The 23,105-nt window shown below is 36.7% G+C and overlaps 1 protein-coding gene across 10 annotated transcripts in view; it reads left to right on the top strand.

The window, feature by feature from the left end:
- Nucleotides 1–23,105, top strand: part of LOC103060191 (neurexin-3-beta) — a 758,042-nt gene that overhangs the window by 696,346 nt on the left and 38,591 nt on the right. For 7 of the 10 annotated variants that reach the window (XM_088145267.1, XM_088145265.1, XM_088145264.1 and 4 more), the window contains one exon: nucleotides 12,504–12,579. In XM_088145267.1, the coding sequence (XP_088001393.1) occupies nucleotides 12,504–12,579 (76 nt within the window). Of the gene's footprint in view, nucleotides 1–12,503; nucleotides 12,589–23,105 lie in introns of all 10 variants that reach the window. The other 3 variants (XM_088145263.1, XM_025167867.2, XM_025167855.2) reach the window with 1 other exon arrangement.

Genomic DNA, 23,105 nt, shown 5'->3' with positions numbered 1-23,105 from the left:
TAATCAAGGAACTACCAGAGAGCACCAAGGACTCCACTGCTGGGACCCTGTTTATTTGTTTAAACATGAATAACCTTCCCTTTGGTTGGAAGGTCTGAATGATGAGGATGGGAACAAATTGTTCTATAGAAAAGCTGTCTATGTGGTTGCTAAGAGTCAGCACCAACTTGATGACACATAATCAATCAACCCTTTCCTGCAGCCAAAGATATCAGCACAGGGTATACTACATAAAGTATACAAGATAAACAATAACATAAAATAAACATAAATATTACTTTAAAAAGATTAACATAGCCACGACCACACTATAATGGCTGAGAGGTACAGCAATGCTCACCCAAATAAACATTTCCCTATTTAAAAAAAAAAAATCAAGAGAAAAATTGTACCATGGTTGTCTCCTTGCTATACTTTTGGTCTACATGCAAGGAGTTTGCTTATAAAGGAGACGTTTTAGAATGTGATTCCTTACCTATTTTATTTTTTTTTACTATTGGCCCAGCCAATGATATGCCCAGGCCAGTCAACCATTCACTAACTGAATTTTAGTGCCTTTCGTAGCTGTGGGAAGAGTAAACTTTGTTGAAGATCAGATGGATGATGGAATTCCTAGTAGTAGGAAGAAATATGTTGGTGTTAGAGAACTTGATAAAATTTGCTATTTTAGTAAGGGGTCAATGTCTTTTTCCTTCTTTTTAACTGCAAAGGTCCATGCCTTCCACATTTTTTAAAAACACAATAAGAAATGCTGTTAACCCTGCTACAGTTGAGACACCTTTAAAACTGAGTCTGGAAATACTCTTGGTAATGATATAAAATTGTAATGCTTGGAATGGTGTCTATCTTTTCAGTTTAAAAAGAAAGAGCAGTTAATCTTTAGAAGTTATATTTTTATGTCCTTCCTTCACCACCCAAACAAAAGCCTTGAAAGTTCATTTTACATGGCAGGGACAACACGGATGAAGGTGGTTGACACCTTTCACATAATTCTATGTATTATATATTTTAATTTTACTCTGCCATTTTGAGGCCAATAAACTAAAAAGCAGCACTGAAAAAAAATCATTAATGGAATATATTAAAAAAAAAAACTGAAGTGGTACTATCTATCCCTATTGCTTCATTTTTCACCATAGTATTAACAGGTCTGGACAACTCTCAGGAGCTGAAAGCCATTTTTGACCTTTGAATGACATGGCAGGAAGCCCATTCCAAAAAGTATGATTTAACACAGCATACTAATTGTATGTAATAGGCTGTTGTAAATTACAGCTAATCCACTTGGATGAGGTACTTTGCCTTGATGGAGAGGGTAGCCTGTTTTGATCATTTGCTTTGCCTCCTAGTGTCACTTTGAACCTCTGCACAGTTCTAGTATGTAGGAAGCTGTCATATACTTTTGTAGATTCTGGCAAATCTATAAAGGAGTTTTGACAAAACTTTGATAGACCAGCATGCACAGGTGTTGAGCTGTGGCTTTATGGATCACATCCATATTGTTGAGATCCAGCTCAAAGATACAAAGACTACCATATTTTGTATCACATACATTTCCCCCTCCTTCTTAGGCGTGAGAAGGAGTAAACTTTGTTTCTGTGAACTAAAGCTAAGTTTTCCCTCTTGCTCTTATGTTGTATTGGGTAAGTTTCCAAGGCTTGGATGACAATTGCTATGAGAAGGGTCTTTTAGAGAAAGCATCCCCAAGTCCTAGGACATTTTCTCAAGGGTGTTCATCAAGCTTGTTCCTTTTTAACCAGTTTTGGAGACTGGTTAAGATTTTTCCCCGTTCCTGAGGGCTTTTGACGTGAGTGGGCAAAATAGCTATTTCCTATTGCAGTTGCTGTTGCATTTCATTGTTGTGGTTGTTTTATTGTCTGCAAGAGACTGCTGATGTTTTATTACTTTATAATGCTTTAAATGGTTTTACCCTGGAAGACTTTTGATTATGAGCCATTTGGTTGACAGTGATCAATAGAATTGATGAAAATTGTGGCAAGCTATCCTGAGCCCATGGAATCAGGGAGGACATAAATATGAAATAGAGGGATATGATTTTCCAGAAAGTCTTATGTACAGGCTTTACTCTGGGAAAATATAGTTTCACTTGAAATATCTGAGCTATGATAAATTGTGATGTATGACTAAGGGCACCTCCACACTTCAACTTTGAGCCAGGTAGAACAAAATCTAGATCTCTCTGATTGCACAATGCTGGCTTGTTTGGACAGCTGAAACAGCTAAATCCTTTTTGGCACAATGGGCTGCGGAGAGGAGATTGTGCTATCTGTGGACTATTTTTGTTTTCTCCTGTTGGTTAGCTGGAGGGATCATTTATTGGCTTATTATGATCTCTCTGTTCTCCCAGCATTTGGAGATTGGTAGGACAGAACATGAGCACATGGCTGCCTTCAAAACAGTTTGGTGAGATTGGGGAATGGAAACAGTTTAATGCAAAAGTGCCATAAATTGTCCGTAACTTAGGCTGCCATGTGCAAATCAGTGCCCTCTCCCTTTGTGTACCCACCATCAGAGTAATGGTAGGTGGGAAAGACCTAGTTTCTTGGGCTGTAAAGGAGATGGTGGGAGATTTGTATTTTCAGACTTGCAAGATTCTGTTAATGTAGCTTTATGATAAAGTAGAATGAACTTATCTGGTCATGTTTCCTGTCTGGTCTACCTGGTAAGGCTGACAATCAATCTCAGGAAACCACCAAAGCAAACTATACAGGGGCTGCAGTTAGTGGTGTTCCTAGGGGGTGGGGGATAAATATCAAATGTCACCACACATGCAAAATGAGTGGGGGTTGAATCCATCTACCATCTTGCCAATTTTGACACATACTCTGCAGGTGCTGCTGGCTGCATTTCCACACTTGTGTATTTAGAGTAAGATGTGGATGAGTCAGTCTGTTTTCAAACTGCTTTGAAAGGCTTGGATGACAATTGCTATGAGAAGGGTCTTTTGAATGCATTCTCTCATAAGTCCTATTTAGGTAGTTTCCACCAAAAAAAAAAACCTAACCCCAGCCTGCGTGAACATTTCTATTTAAATAATAAAATAAATGTGTTCTTTCCAAATGTACATTCAGATATTATTTTTTGCTCAATTGTGTATTTTATCACACAGTGTGTTGTATTGTTTTTAGATTCTTCCTTTTCTTTTTCAATCAAATCCTTTTTTCTTCCATTCTCAACATCCCTGAATATTATACAGTGGTATCTTGGGATACGAACGCCTCTACTAACGAACTTTTCGGGTTACGACCAGCTCCGGCCACAAAAATTTACCTCGATGTGCGAACTCCGCCTCGAGGTATGGCCATTTTTCCGCCCTGACATGTGGTCCGCGGCCATTTTCTCACCGCTGACACGTGGTCTGCGGCCATTTTCCAGCCCCTGACACGTGGTCCGCGGCCGTTTTCCCGCTGCGCTGCGCCCGGCCATTTTCCCGCCGCGCCACCCCCGGCCGTTTTCCCGCTGGGCCACGCTGCGCCCGCCCATTTTCCCACCGCGCCGTGTGGCGCCCGGCCGTTTTCCCACCCCTGACGCGTGGTCCGCGGATGCCAGAACAGATTAACGGTAATTACATTAAACCTTATGGGAAAATTTGCTTCGGGGTGCGACCAAATTCGGAGGGCGGAATGGATTAACCGGATTTATATTGAACCCTATGGGGAAATTTGCGTCGGGTTACGACCAACTCGGGATATGCCCAGAGTCATGGAACGGATTAAGTTCATATCCCGAGGTACCACTGTATAAATACCTGTAATCAATCACAATTTCATCCAGTTTATCAATTATTATTACCTGCTCTAGAACAATTTCAAACTACACCCAATTCAGAATGTGTTTAATTGGAAATGTCCATATTGCAAGATTAAAATGAGGATAATATCTAGATATACATGCTAGTAAGCCATATGGCTGTTAAGAATATTGCTATTATATAAAATTTATCATTAAGCTAAGATAGAAATTGATAAAAGTATTAATACTGTCAATTTCAATTTATTTCTGTTTCTCACTTTCAGGTCTTCATGTACACTTTTCTATTTCCACATGAGATCTGATTTTTAAAAAGTCTGCATTAACATTTGTATGCATATTTGAGAATATTTCTGATTTTTTACAAGTAGTGCTCCTCAAGGGTTTTGTGGAGATTCTTTCACATATAGTTGGATGTATTTATTTGTTAGGCAAACTGCATTGCAGAATTCTGTGATGAGTGAAAATCAAAGACAACTTCCTCCTTATGCTTAAATACTGTCATCTGAACAAAACCATTGTTTATTCTCCCTAGAGGCCTTTCAAATATTACTAAGAAAGGACATATTTATTATCTTTATAGCTACTATGCTGTACTTATTTATTTATCTCTCCAAATGATCTAATCAATAATAGAACAAAATCAAACACAGTTCTCTTCTTTTGGAAGAGAAAAGATAAGTTAAATAAAGATGTCCAGGAGACAGAGGCAAAACATGCCAGCAAAATGACATATTGATTTCTGGAGAAGAAGCAGATTGTAAATGAAAAATATTCTTCGGACACAATTATGAAGTGCACAGCTGACATGACAAGCAGAAAGCTCATTTTCTCTGACTGGAGATTTATTCTGAAAGGGCGACTGATGTTTCTTAGACCAGATGAACCTTTGGCTTTTGGAAAGCCATGCTACCCTTTGTTAAGTGAATGAGGTACATATCCTGAGACTTTGGCTTTTTCATACTCAACAGTTTTAAGGAGGTTACAATCTGCAGCCATCTCATAGTCATCAGATCAGACAACCTAGAGTTACAGGTCCAACCAAGGAGACATCTCCACTGTGTTCAGCTGAAGAATGTTGTTGTTCATGGTCTTAGATTCTCATTCAGTCTGATGAAAAAGAATTTGCTTTAGAAATTTCTATCGAGGGAGAATGATTTGGAACATTATTATGGGTAGAATTTGAAATTCTTGCACTTATTTAACGGTATTAAATAAGGCCAAGGGTATGTGTGCATGTGTGTAAATATATAGGTGTCCAGACTTTCATATGCAATCAATTCTTCAACAGTTTTGCAGCCTTGGTGGTCTGCTATCAGAAGCCCCATGCTTCATTCTAAATCCCAAGGGATAACATAGTCTTCCTATGTCCTTTTCCTCCAAAGCCAGCATTTTACCCATTACATAATATTGGCTTACCCATGTCTTAGACATGGTTATGGCTGAAGTATGAATAACTTGGTGGAACTTGTCTTATTGCTAGTAAACTGCACTAGTAGAATTTGTGGCTATCTATAATCCTAAGAAGGCTGAATCCCAGAAGTACTAATTCGAATTTGATATGGGCGGGTGGCAGGTGAAGAAAAGAAGCAGCACACATTCACTTTTTAACCTTTTCTAGTTAGTCCATGATCCAGCTTTAAATCTCAACAAAGATTTGTCTGCAGTAAAGAAAAGTGGCTGGGAAAACATGTATGTGCTTGTGTGTTTTTTATGCACATTTGCTTGCCCTAGGGACAAGGTGGGGTGTGTAATCAATAAACAAGCAATCTAGATTCTCAGAGATGTGGACTTTATTTATTTATTTAGCTTCTAAATAATATGTAATTTCTTCAGGCCAAGAAATAAATGGAAAGGATTTAGGGGGATTTGCTTATCAGCGGAACACCACCTAGCATTATATTCCTCCTGCTTTTGAGAAGGTACATTAAGGTTGGTTTAAGCTGCTGTGGTTCAATACTTCTCTTTCCTCTGTCAAGGTACCTTGAACAACAGACAAATTAATCCTTGCTTTTCCTTTTTTCTTTCTTTTTTCTTAATTTCCCTCTCTCTTGGCTCACTGCTTATTTAGATTCCCTTGTCCACCCTGCTAAAGGCAGAGGGAAGGAGAGCATTTGGGACAGCTAAAGCCTAACGTCCTTGCCCTTCTGCTCCACCTTTCCATGGTCCTCTGAATGCTTTGAACTCAGATCAAAATTCTCCAATATTTGATGCAGTATGTGAAGTAGCAACAACTGGCTTTTATTTTATGGTAGTAATGATAGCAATTGTGTTTCCCAGAGACTAATTTCATCTTACTGTGTGCATATGTGTGCACACTCTTTTTAAAAAGAACAACACTTGATAGGAGACTTACTTGACACACAGAGTGCAAAAATGAAGGCTGATTTACTTTCCCCCTTATAACTTGTGTGGCTAGTTATTTAATCTCTCATCTGCTGTGGTAATGATTGAGCAGCTGATTTTGTTACAATGGGTAGCCCCATTGTGCACTCTACTTAATGATACAATTTTGCAGTAGGTACAGTTTCCATTTTTAAGTCCAACAGGGAGCACATATGCAGAGAATGTAAGGGGTGGGAGTTTTTCAGAAGGGGGAGTGTTGGCTTCTTTGTTATTGTTAACTTTGGTTGATGTAGAGAATAAAGGGCATGCTGATTAATGACTAGCCCTCAGCTAATCAGGATCAAGGGCTTATAAGAAAGAAGGTATTTTCTGAGATGAGGCCTCTTGCAGTTCCTTTCTTAAAGTAAAATGTGAAAACTGCTTTTAGTATCTATTGGCTGCACTTCAAGCAGAGTTTTACAACCTGATCCACCTTGCCTATCCCAGAAACATCCACCAGCCTGGCCACGTTCTGGGCTTTGCAATCTCTCCCATCATATCTCAAATGCTGACTTTAGGAAAGGATGACCACAGATCATTCTCGGCCTAATCCTTTTTAAAAGCCATACAGGCCTAAGGTAGCAGTCATTTCTTTGTGCCTTGTGTGAAAATAACTTTCTGCCTATCTTCAGCTAATGGCCAATCTATTTCTTTGAAAGTTAGAATAGAATGCATCTCTAGAGAAAGACTCTATTTTAGCCTTACCCAATTTGCAGCCTTCCAGCTTCAAATCAGGATTTCCTAACTAGCATAAGCACAGGTAGTCCCAACACATCTGGAGGCTGCCCATTAAGGTAAGGCTCTGTTTCTTGCTGCACGTTTTTTTCTATGTCACTCTCATAAGTAACATCTAAAGTCCTTGGTTAACATTACTTGATTAGAGAATGAATACTGAATATGATTGAAATGTTTGAGCATTCTTGGTGTATCTAGCTCAATGTTCCTCAGTCTCATTAAAAAGTCTGATTTTAATTATTACTTTTATACATAAGAGAAGGAGCAAATAATCATCAGCCCTGTTACATATTCTTTACTATGGAAAACAGTGATAAAAGTTTAAAACAAGTATTTAAAACAGAAAGAAAGCAGCAATAGAATTTTGGAAACAACCCTCTGATTCATGGACTTCCCATAATTGGTCAAAGGGTGCTCCAGTCATGCATTTGCTTTAACACGGGTCTCCCACAATCTTTTTATTTTCCATTTAGTGTCAGCAGCATATCATTCACATTTTTGGTTATTAGAACGCAAGCATTATTGTTTTTGACTGCTTACAGGAGCTGATGTAGCCACACACCTTACAATCTCATCTGAAGTATTCTCTCTCAAGCAGAGGCATCTGCGGAATCTGACATGAGACTTATGATGCAAGTGCCACCACTTACAGATGTCCATGCAACGTCATAGCACACATACAAATGGGGCAGAGCTTGCTTCATGACAGTGTAATGCTTCTTTCATTATTTGCCCCCCTTTCTCCCTGCAGACTTTTCTGATCTCAAGTCATGACTTATTACTTCCCCAAAGTCTTTGGACTGTCTCCTGAAAAGGTCTGCTTCTAGGTAACTCCTAAGCATACTTCAGCATGGGAGAGTGCCCAGATGAGGCCCTCAGAAGAGGATAGAAAAATATGGAAGAGGCATTCCTTCAGATGCTGCATTCCGAAACTGTAAATGGCATTATAGATTGAATTGGGCATGAAAATTAAGAATCAGTAAACGTAAAGGACTGTTTACATTTCCCAGTTGCGGTTAGTACCCTTCCTGTGGTGGGCTTGCCTTAGCATGCCCACATGACACCCCTACTTTGCAAGTTGCTCTGTTTGCCACAGTGCTTCCAGCTGTGATTCAGGATGCTGGTTATTACTTATAAAACCCTACATGGCATAAGGTCTGGGTATTTCTTTGGGGGGAAATGTTATCTTTGCCAAGAAAGAGAGAAAAGGAGAATGTAACCATGTTGATTCTCCTGGATGTCTCAGCAGCTTTTGATACTATCAGCTAAACTATTCCTCTGGAGACGTTGTCCAGTTTTAAAGAGATTCCATCCATACCTGGATGGACATCTGCAGGATCTCTGCTTGATCCCATGATATTTATGTAAGATTACACTTTAGTACCGAATGTGTTCAACATCTTTTTTAAAAAATGTAATCTTTTTATTGAGTTTTAAAGCATTACAATTATATTTCTGGGAAAAATACCATTATTGTAAAAATTAATAATATACACAGACTAAATTATTAATATATAATTAACTATATACTTTACAATAAGAATATCTTTATAACAAACTAATGCTAAAAGAGAAAGAAGAAAAAGAAAATGTAACCCAAACTAAAATTATTAATATTATTGTTAATAATAATGTAAAGTTGTTTAAATAAATAATAAAGTTGTTTAAATAATGCACAAGTGGATTTCACTGTTCATTCCCCCCCCCCCGCAAAAGATCATACCAGTTGAGAGAATGTATTTCTAATTGTTCACTTTAAACAAATAATTTATTCCCTTCTTATAGAGGAGGGTTGGAAGAGACAAAGAGAGAAGCCTTTAAAGCAGCAATGAAACTAAAAATCAGTAACAAGGTGTAGCATTAAAGGAAAGTAACATTGTTACCAAATGCTACTTAGTGCCAAGCACATTTTGGAGTTACCTAAAACAACTAAGGAATTGTCAAGGAAGCTGAAGTAATTTTTCCTATAATTCCAGGGAAGTCCCTGCCCATTATCCAATTCCTATCAAATTTTGTTTAAAGTGGACAATTGGAAATACATTCTCTCAAATGATATTATTTATTTGGGGGTGGAGGGCAGGGGGAAAGTGAGCAATAAAATCCAGATCGCTCAAGTTTAAACCAAGAGGTTTAAATTTGCCACATTAGGGGGAGTGTTTCCTCATGATTGTTGAGATCTTGTTGCATGATATTTCCTTCTTGTGCAACTATCTGAGCCCAACTTCTAAGTTAAATGTAATATATAATTTATTAATAGACGTTGAACTGAAATCTATACCACATTCATCCTAACTGACTATTGAAAACACAACTGATTTGTAACAAAGGTTAAGAAGTATGCAGCGCTTTAGGGAAACAGTTCTTCATGTAGCTAAAGGAATATAAACCAGATTTTAAAAAGGAAGTCAGGCATCAAGAACATTTTGTGGCACAATTTATCTGCTAGATTTGAGAAGGGGATATTTATAGGCCTTTCTGTTTTCATCCATCCTAAGAATGAGAACACATCATTCACTGGATGTGTTGTTTATAGTTTCATAAAGCTGTTCCATGGCAGGGTTTATTTTATCTTGTGCTTAATACCCATCAAATCATCACATGGCATAGTCTAAAAGGGACTGATTCCTATGGAATATTTTATAGAGAGAGCCATTTTATTTGGAACAGTAGGTCAAAGGGTACAAGTCTGCAGCATAAATTCCTACTTTGGGCTGTCAGAAAAAGGAAGAAGGTATGTAATGGCCCTGATTGCATCTTTCTATGGTAACTGGAATTCTCTCTCAATATTCAGTGTATAATAATGGATACAGATATAGGGTCCTCATCAAAGGAGACTGAACAAATTCTAGGAGCAAACAATTAGAAGTTGTGATTACAGAAACAATAATCCATTACAGTCAGTTCTGTGAAACTGAGGGAATTTGAAGGTAAACCTGTCATAAATCCTGAAGGTTAGAGGCAGAGTATTCCTATTTGATATCAACACTTTTTCAATAAGCACAAAAAAGTAGTAACAACAATAATTACAATTAATTTATAATGAAATGTATTATCTCTTTTTTTCTGTTGTAAATATTGGGCTGAGTTATTTCAGTACTGAAATGTTTCTTCAAAAGAATTAAATACATATTTCAGAATAGGTTACTGTGAAATATTTTTATGAAGAAGATAAACAGACAAGGTTAAGACATTCTGTCTGCTCCCTCTTTTTCAAGTGAAAACATTGCTTACTGTTTTATAGAACCTCAATTATTATTTCAATTAGTTAGCAGGATTGGTTTTCAATTAGTTATTAAAATCAGATTTTAGACCTCTGCCCATTACTTGGAACTTGCACTGAAACAGACAATTTTGCTCATTGATGCTCTGCACCTCTTGAAGTACTGAAGTAAGAGTCTTTTCAGGTCTAATTGGCAGTCTTGTGGACTCAGTTTACCATCTTTTGTATTCAAAACATGAGCTCCACCAATGGATCATGCCCAGCTGAGAAGAGATGATGTTAGCCCATCTCCATTCAAATCCTAATTCAGTGGCAAGAAAATTGTCTTGAGGGGGCTAAGAGGCAGGGAGAACAAATATTGCTCTTTGAATTGCCAAGGCACATTTTTTATTATTAAGAAAAACCCACAGAAATGTGGATTTTTATCTAATTTTGTCACTGGCCACATTCCAAAGCTGAAGGTCTTTTTACAGATAAAATAGAATTGTTTTGTTTTAATAGTTTATAAGTAGGAGGAAACATATGGGAATAATTGCAGTTGCCTCATCTCCCTCTCCATTGAGATGTTTAAATATGTAAAAATTGTCCGGAGAAAGAGGGGACAATACTTACAATGGACTAAAACAAGAGTCAGAATTACCTTTATTTCTTAGGCTAAATTTGTCACTCTCCAGATGTTAATGAACCACATCTCCCATCATCCCCATGACCAATGGAGAAGGATGCTGGGTCTGAAATTCAGCAACATCTGGAGGCTTTTGGATTCCCCAATCATTGCATAGGTTGTAATTTAACTGAGTAAAAGAATATCATAACTAGATTTCTAAAACATAATTCAGGAAGAAAATTAATTCAGTGAGATTTTTCCTCTCTTTTCTCATCCCATCTGGAAAAATATGAGGGAAACAGCAGTGGCAGTGAGAGAAGACAGGTTTGCTTGCATACTGAATCCTAAGTCTGAGGACTGCCATTAGCGGCTTCTGGATATTGTTGGGTAAAGAACAGCTTCAGCCAGCCACAGTGAGACAGGTTCTCTACTGTGTATCCAACAGGAATTCTGATTATATAGGCCCCACAGCACTGTGTGATCTATACCTTTTATGTATACAGGACTGGAATAGGGAAGAGGGGGGGAAGCCAGAATCAGGCATCTGTTGAGATCATGTTGCCAAGGGCTGGATAATTTCATACTCTTATGCACAAACAATATGCCTGGGTCCAGAGGCTTCCACAAAATCCTCCTATTGGTCTCCATTAGTAATTCTACTAATTGCAGCAATTACATGAAGGACTTACTGCTGGGGAGGGAAGCCATTATACTTCTCCTTAACACACTGCAGTACATGCTGCTCTTTAATTAGAAACAGCCTCTCACACGCTCAGAATTACTAGCTGAAGAGTGCATGGAACATGTGCTCTGATTCACTGACACCGGAGATGCTTTTGATGTGGCCTCAGTTTTTCAGAGACAGACTTACCAGCCCATCCACCATTATGTTACAATACCAGGGGAATGCATCCCAGTGTCACAAGGACAAGTATTTTGCTTTTTCATGGATACATGAAATAAAATAACCTTCATTTTACAGTAGTACATTTTTACTATCCAAAACATACCTAGAGTTTGATTACACAGTCCATATTATTTTTAGAAAGATTGTCATATGTGGATTATCTTGTGCAGTATAGATTTTTTTTAGTACTGTATCCAGGAACAGATGATGATGATGATGATGATGATGATGATGATGATGATGATGATGATTTAGTTATGCACCTATGCCATTTTATTTGATAATATTTATTCATTCATTTGTTTATTATATTTTAATCTGCCCACTTAACTAACTGGGGGATTATATAAAATTAAGTAATGTTTCCTACTGTTTTGTATGAAGTTCTGTAGAACTTGCTGACAGTCTCTACTGTGGGGATAAGAGTGTGTTAACCTAACTTGTCATTATATTTTCCAAAACAAGGACCAAAACTCAATACCAGAGCCCCTGCTACACACACAGTTGCCAGTTTGTCTTTGGCATTTCCAGGTTTGCTCAGTAGACGATACTGAGCAAAATGAACCAGTGACCTGTGTTTAAGGCAATTTTCTATGTTCTTACATGTGGGAAGTGTTTTGAATATTCTAGAAGCACCTTAGAAATATTATAATAGAATATGGGAAATTGAGGCACACTACAGTCATTTAATAGAATCTGGTATGTTGGAGTAGAAATAGGCATATACAAAAAAATAATGCCAACTATCTAAAGGAGGAGAAGAACAAATGTGTGTCACAGAAATTTCTAAGCCATGGCTCAAGGATTGCTGCTCTTTTAAATATGTTTTCCTTCATTTGATCTTTGTTTCCATTTTTTTTTGTTCTTATTCACATCAGACAACAGATGACCTTGTTTCTTCAGCAGAATGTTCTAACGATGATGAAGATTTCATTGAATGCGAGCAGAGTGTAGGTAAGCCAGGTCAGTCTTCTTTTTGGCTTGCTTTCTTTTATTTTGCAATTGACAGTGCCAATACATATATGTGTGTCTGAATGTATACATATATATGTATGCTCATATATGTATATGTGACATATGTATATATGGGTAGAAATGTGTATAAAAATATCACTGTGTAAAGCCAAGCATCCAATCCCATGGAACTGGTAGGGGCAAAACATGAATGTGCCATCATTTTGGGAAGCCATCTTTGAAAAAAGAAAACCAACTATTTTTGAACCAGTACCTGTTCAGCTTATTGTGAACCAATGTGCGATAAATTTGTAATGGTTTAAGAACTGGCTCTGGTGGGGAGAAAGGAAACAGTTTGCATTATTTTTCCTGACATAATAAAAGTCTGGCTATTAATTAAAAAAAAGAAGTAGATAGGGAAAAAAAGAGGTAGAACCATGGCTGTTTTTACATCTTCTTGACAGATATGAAAACATGCCTCAAAAGTTCTATTTGTCCATGGGATTTTAAAAGCGGTTAACATGGCAATGTATTTCTGCTAATGTTGTGCCCGGTTTACTTAACCAATCTGAGAAGATCTAAAACACAGTGGGTCTAAAACACAATTATTAGCTTGTGCCATGCTACCTGCAGCAATGATGCTTCAAAATGTATCCACTGAAATGTCAAAACTAATTAGAGCAATCTGAAATGGGCACGATTTATCCCTTTGAGCATAGATACATTTTGATGATTTGATGGCTTTTTGGGGGGGATAGAGGATGGGATAGATATGATTGTGCAATATCCAGCAGGCAACTGCAGTCTACTTTATTTTTAACTAATTTTGTTCCAAGTCTTTCTTTTCTTTTAGTTTCATTTAATTTTTTTAATTTTGAGGCTTGTTGTGAATTAAATAGATATATAATAGAGAACAGAATTTCATCAAATTTTTGTGTGCATTGTAAAAATGAAGTTTTCTACAAATCTGTCCTTAACCACAAAACACATAAAAGTCTTCTTTCTCTTCTTTTGGTTTTGTTATAAACAAACAAAAAAATGGGTTGGGTGGGTAGATTATTTTATTATTTTGAAAAGCCTTATGTTTGCTAAAAATCAAACTTCAGATGGTTATGTTCATTGTTTCCTGAAGCATTTCAGATTAATACAATGATAATAATTAAAAAATCATCCAAAGCTAGTGCTTTCACATTTCTCTTCCACCACTCATATTCTGCTTGCATTTTGGGGTAAGACTTGCTCTGACAGTAATAAAAACCATTGTGGCTTTGCATGTACCTGGGAAGTTCCACAATAAAGCTAAAGCAACATAACATTGGCATTCATGCTGATGCACAGTTCAGTACCAAAAAAAAAAAAAATGCAGAGAGCCCCGTGAGATATGCTCATGAACATTTTATGCCATGGGTTAAGCATCAACACTCTTGCATTAACAGTTGCTTTGTTGTGCTGCATAACTGGGAGTTCAAGATGCCCCTTTCCTAATATTTTTCTTTGTTTCTTGGCCATGTTCTGCTGGAATAAACAATGGCACTTTTGAAAAGAAAAGTCATAGGTCTTAAACAAAGTGGTGATTTAAAAACCTCATATGGCAGGAATTTGTGAGTTTTGCGAGCTCCTTCAGTAGGGCTGTGCTAGAGAATTGTTCCTGTAGACAGAGGTCTTTGACCTCCTTTCTTGTGACTGATCATATTTTTCAGCTTTTTCTGGCACTCCTATTGTAGTTTCATCCATCACGCTTGCACAGATACGTTGTAGTGTCAGCAAGAAAAACAAACAAAAAGAATGGCTATTCAAAAATGGATCTATTATACCAGACCCAAACTTGGTCTTTTGTTTACTGTTTTCAACAGGGTACAGTTAGATTGTGAGTTTCATGTAGATAGCACTCAAACATATATTGGAATCCCACTGCTAATCTTTTTAGAACTTTGTTAAACTTTTTTTTTTTATTTCTCTAATTTCTAATAAATTTGCACTTAAAATAGAAGTCTTTTTTGCCCTTTCTCAATCTTTTCCTCTTATCCATCACCTGAAGAGATGTTGTGAAGGCAGTATCACTACTACTTCCATGGTGTTGCATTGCAGTGTTCAGAACCTTGAGATGTGGCATCAGTGAATGAATCAGGTTGCTACAAATGTAAGAAGTGCCTGTTCATCCATAAAGAGACAGTTAAGAAACATAGGGTCATGCCATACATCTAGTGAGACAAAAAGAACTTCAAATGAGATTAGACTTGCCACTAACTTATGCTTTGCTTATTGTTTCCTAGTTGATGAAGCTTCGAGAAGCTTCTCTTTTAAACCTTTTACAATTCTCAGCGTATTCCCATATTCTTATGTTTTTAGTTTTAAAATAAATGCTTCCAGCTTGTCTCAACCACTTGATATGTTTTCAGCGCCACTTCTCTTGTTGATAGGATGTGTTAGAAAATTTGAATCATGTGGAATATTTTCAGCCCTAAGAGCTAGGTGTGTACTGGATGTTAAGTCTGGCCCCGTAAAAATATATGAATGTACAAGTGTGCACAAACATGCAGGCACATATTCATATGGACAAACATACAGGCATACACAAACGGAGACTCTCTTTCAAACAATCTTAAAGTAGCATTCACCACCATTATGCGTCTGCTCTGATTTACAAACATTGAAGTTGCTGCTGATTGTCTGAAATTTTCTGTTTCTATAAGTCCCAGCATATCAGATGCTTTACCTTCTATTCTGAGGAGCTTCTGTGGCCACTGGGCTTTCAGGAAAAAGGCCTTTAAAAAAAAAAAAGAAGTCCTGTTCTTCCAAGTTCCTCGAAAGGTATAGTAATTAGGGTGGTGCAGAATTCCAAATTCATGACTTGATACAAATGACATTTGATCAACTCACCCATTCTAATTAAATCTGTGAACTGAATGTTCAAGGCATTGAATGAGGTCCTTCCAAATTGTTTAATTCAGAGATTCAACAGCTGTACGATCGATACATAACATGTCATTCCCAAAAAACCATGTCAAAAAGCATAATCAGAAAACTAAGTGGTCAGAGACTGGTGGACTCTTCCAAACTTTAGTAAATTTTTCAACAATTCTTGAAAATGTGTATTTTTAAGTTGGGATGAGACACTTTCTGTATTGGTTTACATAATTTCAGCATGTTTGCTGGACAATTTGGAGGCTGCTAGCCTGTCTGTCTCTCATCCTAGAATGGAATACTATTAAGATTAAACCACTGAAGCTATCTGGCTGAAATTTTACAGAAAAAAATGTGTTATAAAAGATTCATCGTCTTTGCTATTTTCATTCAGTTCTGTCAAAGACAGAATCAACTGAACGTATTCAGTATCTTACAGTATTAGAACTTATAGTTTGACTTTTTTTCAAACTGATTTGAACGGAATCTTGTGGCCTTCAAATTTAAACTGAATTAGATCACCCCCAATACATGAATTTTGAGTGCAGATCAGATCTTGGATTATTCATGTATCCTTACTAGTAATTTAGAGGCCACTCAGGGTAGAATCCAGGAAAATTATCTTCATCAATCTGTGTGTGCCTTAACAGGTTGGCTAGGGTCCTTTCTCTTTCTTTGTTTTCCACTGGGAGAAAATTGTTTATGCACCAATAACTGAAATATGCATCAAAGTTGTGCATTTTCCTCATCCAAGAGTCTTAATAAGGTGAAGATGACACATTGAAGAAACCCAACAGGTCTTTTTTTTCTTGATAAGCATTTGCATATATTGAATAGAATAAATATCTGTAGAAATAAAAAGAACCAAAAGATAGCACATAAAAATATGACAACTTAGAACATGTGCAGCTTTTTCTTCATTACGTCTTTGGGCACAGAGGATAATTCTTGCTGAAGCACTTGCATGTAACAGTAATTATTGTGATAAAATAAGTGTCCTGGTGTGTGTTTCTCAATTACTGCTGCTTACAGGACCAGCTCTACCATTAGGCAAGCAGAAGATAATGAAGGCAGCCAAGGAAATCATGTCCCGCTTTTGCTTCTGAGCCCCTAGCCATTCTCATTTCCTGTTTCCCAGAGAATGGCACTACAAGCATCAGATAAATTGCCCTGCATCCCCTAAACTAGCTGCCTTCGTCAGTAGCGGAGGACTCAGTGAAATGTTCAGAGTTGAAATACGATTCAACTGCCAGTTCAGTCAACTTCAGTACATGGAATGGAGTGCAGACTGCAAGAAAACTTGGTCTTCTTGGTTCTTTTTGCCAGATAAATAAACCCACACATCCCACCTGTGGCTTGACTGGCATCATCTACAAACCTAGTTACTTGGCTTGTCAGAAGAACAAGCCAGATAACTCGTGTAATGATAAAGCATGGCTGTTTAGTGTGGAGAAATCAGTGAGCACCACACACCAGCATTCATCTTTGCTTGATCACATTTAATGTTGTTACTGCAAAGGTTACCTCTGTGCTAAAAGATCATTCAGCTGACCTGTGCAAAGGCCAAGAAGAAACTGATATCACGGTGTCATCCAGAACATTTTTTGTTCAAGAACAGCAGGCTAAATCAATTGAGGAGAGGGAAAAAAACACCAATGAGTTGCTTATTACCTGATAAATGGGTTTACAAGTCTTTTGTTTCTGTGGAAAGAAACAATTGTCTTGGTAGATGTCATCCAATGTCCAGGTAGATGTCATACCAATGTCCAGGTCCTGCAGGCACTTCCCAGGAGCTTAATCTTTTTGCACTGATTTTTTTTATTGTTTGCTGCTCTTTTTAAGGATAGCAAGAGCATCTATATAAGTTCTGAATATACAGATATCCAAACTGGGGGCCAAGTTGCAAAGCACAACTGCTTAAAAAAGGATTATGTTACAACTATTCATTGGAACTTCCAAGCTACATGTACATGTCTTCATTTCTACAGAAAAAACAAAATAGCAAGTTTTACTCTTTTTTCATGCAAATGTCTTATAGGGTGCCTTTAATTAAATTTGCATTTATTATGATTTTACCTGCTTCTTTCCAAGCCCCAAAAGCCCCTCTCAAGGATCTGATACCTATATGTATACTATGTATTTGTGTGTGTGCATGCATGCATGCACACACTTATCTTTGCTTAGAATAAATTAAAACTAAATTGATAAATAGCCCTCATCACCCAGTCTTACGTTTACACAGAAATTCATGCCGTCATCTAATTCTGTCATCCACTAATGTGGAGATGCATGATATGTTAATTAGTGTGCAAAGCATGTTAAATTTATAGAGTAATTTTAATATTATGTTAAATTTTGGTTTGGTTTCATTTGATTAAGTGATATATTAATTCCCCAGTTATCCTTGGGGAGGGCTGGGGCAGTGAGAATAAAAATTATACTCATATATCTTTAATATCTGCATGGTTAGCCCTGGTCACATAAAAAATATTTACGCTGATTGTATCTGTTGAAATAACATTTTCTGTCATTTCACCTCATTTTGTGCCGCATGAATTTTTGGTGGTTGATCATTCTTTCTATATTATATGTGGTACTACATTGCCATTTCTTTTAATTTGAAAGTATTTGTTGCATTATTTTTTTAAAATAAAATTATTTCTGGAATAATTCCAATGAAATAATAATAATTCTACTCAAGAGAAATATAGATCTGCAATCAAACCGAGGCAACAAAATCTTTTCTTGCCATCTAAATAACTTAAATTTTCATATTCAAATAAATTCACTCAAGAAAGTTGTGTGCTAAAGAATGAAGATTCTTGCTTCTTCTTCATTTTTTCCCCCCTTACTTTATTCCCCCCTTTCTTCCCATCTTCCTGTGTGGAGTGCCTCCTTCTTGCCTTCTTTTTAGATGTTCTTTGACTTTCAAAAAAATATGTATTAGATGAAAAGTCCCTCTAAAACCCTCCTCAAAATCTCCAGCATATTCCCCACATACAAATAGTTGATGGCATAAAAAGAATTTTATTGCAAGTGCAGAATATCTGTAATATGCATTTTATTTCTTTTGGGGTTAATGCAAAAAGCATTTTTGTGGCATGGAGTAATTAATTGACATAACTAACCATTTATGGCCTTCATTGACTAATGCATGGTTGTGGTAATGCCATCTTGTTTCATCAGAGTGATGCGCTCAGGCTAACATAGCAATTCTAATTTTGTGGTCCAGTTGGAGGGAAATATTTATTTTCCCTTTAAAATATGTTTTAGATACAGTTTATTTTCTTTTTGGATAATTTGTGCAAATATCATTGGCTACTTCAGCAGCCCCAATTTTTATATTTATTTACTTTTTAAAAACTTTTTAAAAAGTTATTTTGCTTTTCCCCTTCCCTCCCAACTCACCCCTACCCAATAGCAATCCTACGTCTTCTTTATGTTCATCTGTCATATTTTTGTGTCTTGGAACTCACTGTTCTTGTGTGGTTGTGTGATTCTGTTCTCTGTTTGTAAGATGTTCTAATTCCCACACTCACTTCCTTTCCTCCCTACTTCTTCCTTCCCTTTCAATCTTTCCTTGAAGAAATTCCACAAAAGGGCAAAGATATTTAATATCTCCAACACTGATACCTGAATTGTATAAAGGATATAGTAACTTTGGAGAAATTGCATGAAAGTACTTCTAAATACTTGAATAAGTATGAATCTGTATTATTCCACTATCAAAAAGACAGCTTCTTTGTAGTGAACAAAGTAAAACAACCTTTACTCAGTGCTTGCAACTCAATAAGAGTTTTTCAAGTTTATATTGTTGTAATAATAATAATAATAATAATAATAATAATAATAATAATAATAATAATAATACATCTGCCTATCCCAGATCCTTGGGAAGGATTTAGTAGGTGGAAAAAAAATGCCAAATCCAGTCCAAAACATCTGGCTGACTGTGCGACCAACAATAATAATATAGAAATACTACAAAATGCATTTAACTGTAATACATAGAGCAACAATATAATCAAAAGTTCAAAAGTAAAACTGATTTTACTCTAATGATCTCTGGAGAATCCAGTAAAGAGAATGTTAGATAGACCAGGGTATTGTTTATATAATGTGACTGCTAAATTAGAACAATTAGTAAAAATTGGAAATGGAGAATACTTTATATTCTTTATAGTTCTTTATAAAGTCAAAGAAGTTATACTACCTTTTTGCCCTCAACTAAAGTTTAAGGGAGAAAAAAAGACTGTCAGGGAACACAAGATAAAAGAGAAGGCAATGTTGTCTAAACGGCAGATAATATTTTGTGAACGCAGTTGAGTGTTGCACATATCAGGAAACACTAGAGGCTTTAGACTGTGTTCTTCACTTATAGGACAACTAAAAGTGTTCAGAGAAATATCTAACTCTTTTCTATAGTTTTCAAGAAGATCTCTTGAAAACTTTAGGCTAGAAGAGTTACTAGCCTAAAGCCACACTAGCAGCACAATTAAATTGCACTTTGGGTTTAAAAAGTCAAGCTAACCATAGATATGTAGTCAAAGCTCCTAAACATTTTCTAATGTAGATCACTCTTTACACATAATTTCTGTTTAGAAATGAATGTTAGTTTTTGCTATTTTTTACTTATGAACAAATGTTGTCTAATAATGGTGTGCAAAACATTTCAAACTGAACAATTCTGAATTCTAAATACAAAGCACTCTGTTCCAAAAGAAGAACAGATACTATGATCATGGTAAAAACTGTTTGTAAACATTTTTGGAAGTGTCTTTGGCTCAAAACCGAGAGTTTCATATGTGGAACAGAGTTGTTTCAAGCTCAAAACACTTCCAAAGTGCATAATAAAACATTTAAAACAATTGTTTTACATTCAAAGTGGGACATTTTTGCATTTGTAAACAAGATGTTGCAAATGCAACATTATTTGATTCATAATGTATTGCATACCACTCTTCCCCAGTGATGATTATAAGTTTCAGTAGCATTTAAATTAAATATATAGATAAAAAACACAAAGTAGTGTGATGGCTCACAGTGTAATACTGGAGCTCTTTAAATGTATGCAGGTGATCCACTTAGGGCCATATATCAGAAGACTGCATAATACATATTTCTGTCTCCTGCCCTGCAGAGGAGTTAATGTTTTAAAAAGCTGGTTTGGGCCAATGTATGTGCATATGCCACATTTTATGCTGTCAGCCCACTGGACATGGATTTGGGCTTACCTGACTTGAAATGGTAATTTTTTTTCCCTATCACTTTGACAAGCTTATAGGGTTCTGGGAAACATTCAAAAAGAGGGTCTCCCAAGTAAATGATATACCCTGAAAGAGATTATGGCTGGTTGGCAATAAGAGTGCATTACTGAAGCATTTTGTTGCAGATTGGTACAATACCATGACTAAATATAGTGTTTATTATTTTTAGTTAAATTAACTTTTGTTCAGCAGAGCTCATGTAGGGTTGGTGGGTTCCAATAAGATGTGTATGGGTGTGTGATGAGTCTAATTTCCACCTATTTTTTCCACTTGGTTTCATAGCAATCCTCTTGGGCTATCTCACGTGCTATTCCAGAGAGACTCCCACACTTAAGGGCATCTTTACAGTGGTGGACAGACTGCAGGGGAAAGAAAGAAAGAAAACAAGAATGCTTTCTCAGGGAACTTTACTTACAGTTTTTACTAATTCACTCAGACCTCTTTAACACAGCACCCTCTAGGAATATTGGACTGCGACTCCCAAGGTTCCAGCCGCCTGGCCAATGACTAGGAATTCTAGGAATCATAATCTAACACACTAAATACATCAGAGAAGACTGATTTAAATATTATTTTCTGTATAATGTCATCATTTTTTCATAATGATAACATTATCAGTGCACCTAGTACTCTTTTCTTCCTTTTAAAGTACTTTGTTAAAGGAGATTTAGAACTAGTGCTTCAGTCAAAATTGTTGCACAACTTAAAATATACAGTAGAGTCTCGTTTAACCGACCTTCGCTTATCCGACATTCCGTCTTATCCGACGCCCCTAAAAAAACCACAACACGCATAAATCGGCAATGAGAAAAGTGTGCCGTTTGTTTGCGAGCGTGAGTGTACTCTTTCTTGTTGCTCCTGACGGTGTGGCGCCGCAACACAAAAATCGATTGCAACAGGAGCAGCAGATCAGTTTTTTTTTTTTTTTTACCACACTCAATTGTTACCGTGTGTTATCCGAGATTTTCGCTTATCCAGCGTTCTGCCGGCCCGTTTATGTCAGATAAGCGAGACTCTACTGTACATACGATTTCATTTCTTTCAGAATTTATTAATTACCCATCTGGGAAAAAAAAATCATAGGATGCTATGCAATTTAAAATAACAATTAAACCCAGTGAGAGAGCAGTTCTAGATAGGTGACAGATTCCTTTGATTCTTATCTTAATGCAGATCTAACCACCTTACTGTTGTAAGAAGTATATGCAGAGAGAACACATTCACATATATCAAAATTGGCAATTTCCCCCCATTTTTCTCAAACTCAAAACGATGAATATAAAAATGTTTATATTAGGGGAAATTATTTAAAAAAGGAACTGTATTTGGAAAATTGATGAAAAAATATGTATATTAGGGGAAATGTGTACAAGTATGCATATATTACAACCATCTTTTGGAGGCAGGGAGCCATAGTTATTGCTGGGAAGGACTGCAGTGGTCAGAAAGACAATGCAGTGTGAGAAATGTATTATACTGTATATATAGGCATGGCCAGGAGTTCCCTTTTCTGATTTTTGGGTTTATTTTTTTATTTATGGGGCTGGGGAGAATTCTGTGAGTTTTCATTTTGATTTGTAATAAAGTTAAGTCTGTTTTAGAACTGACACCACAGTTTTTCTATGCTTTCCACCTCAGAATGGCAAGGAACGGGCTGCCACTTTTTGACAATTCTGCTAACAAAATTAGGACAGGAAAATAAGAGAAGAGGATGCTATATAAAACAACCTGCAAACAAGGGAAGGGGAATAAGAACAACTAAATATGAGAACAATAAATAAAAGAACAACTAAATAAGAGAGCCAGTTTGGAGTAGTGGTTAAGGCACCAGGCTAGAAACTGGGAGAGTGTGAGTTTTAGTGCTGCCTTAGACCTTGGGCCAGTCACTCTCTCTCAGCCCTAGGAAGGAGGCAAGGGCAAACCACTTCTGAAAAACCTTACCAAAAAAAGTGCAAGGGCTAGTCCAGGCAGTTGTCAGGAGTCAACACTGACTTGAAGGTACATTCACACAGAGACACACAGACACACACACAAAGAAAAGCAGGTGTTTTAAAAATAGCATTTTCTAAGTAAAAACATTTTTAGAGATGTATTTTTTTTATTTATTTCAACTTGTACATTGCCCAACTCCCAATGATCCTGGCACAAGAAACATGAGAACTATAAAGCAGCAAAAATATTGTAGCAATAAAAAAACAACAAACAAACAAAGATGGCAAAACTGGGCAGCAACAAACATACACTCCTTGTAAGGGGCTACACCCATCCTAGCCAAAGGCCTGGGCAAACAGCCAGGTCTTTATGGCCCTCTGAAATGCCAGTAGGGTGGGATCTCAGGGAGAACCTCATTCCAGA

Source organism: Python bivittatus, unplaced genomic scaffold, assembly GCF_059951505.1.
Source record: "Python bivittatus isolate LINGU-HERP-01145 unplaced genomic scaffold, Pbiv_v1 ctg000480_np1212, whole genome shotgun sequence".
Taxonomy (NCBI): Eukaryota; Metazoa; Chordata; class Lepidosauria; order Squamata; family Pythonidae; genus Python; species Python bivittatus.
Note: the sequence above shows the minus strand (reverse complement) of the source record. Positions and strands in the feature narration are given on the sequence as shown.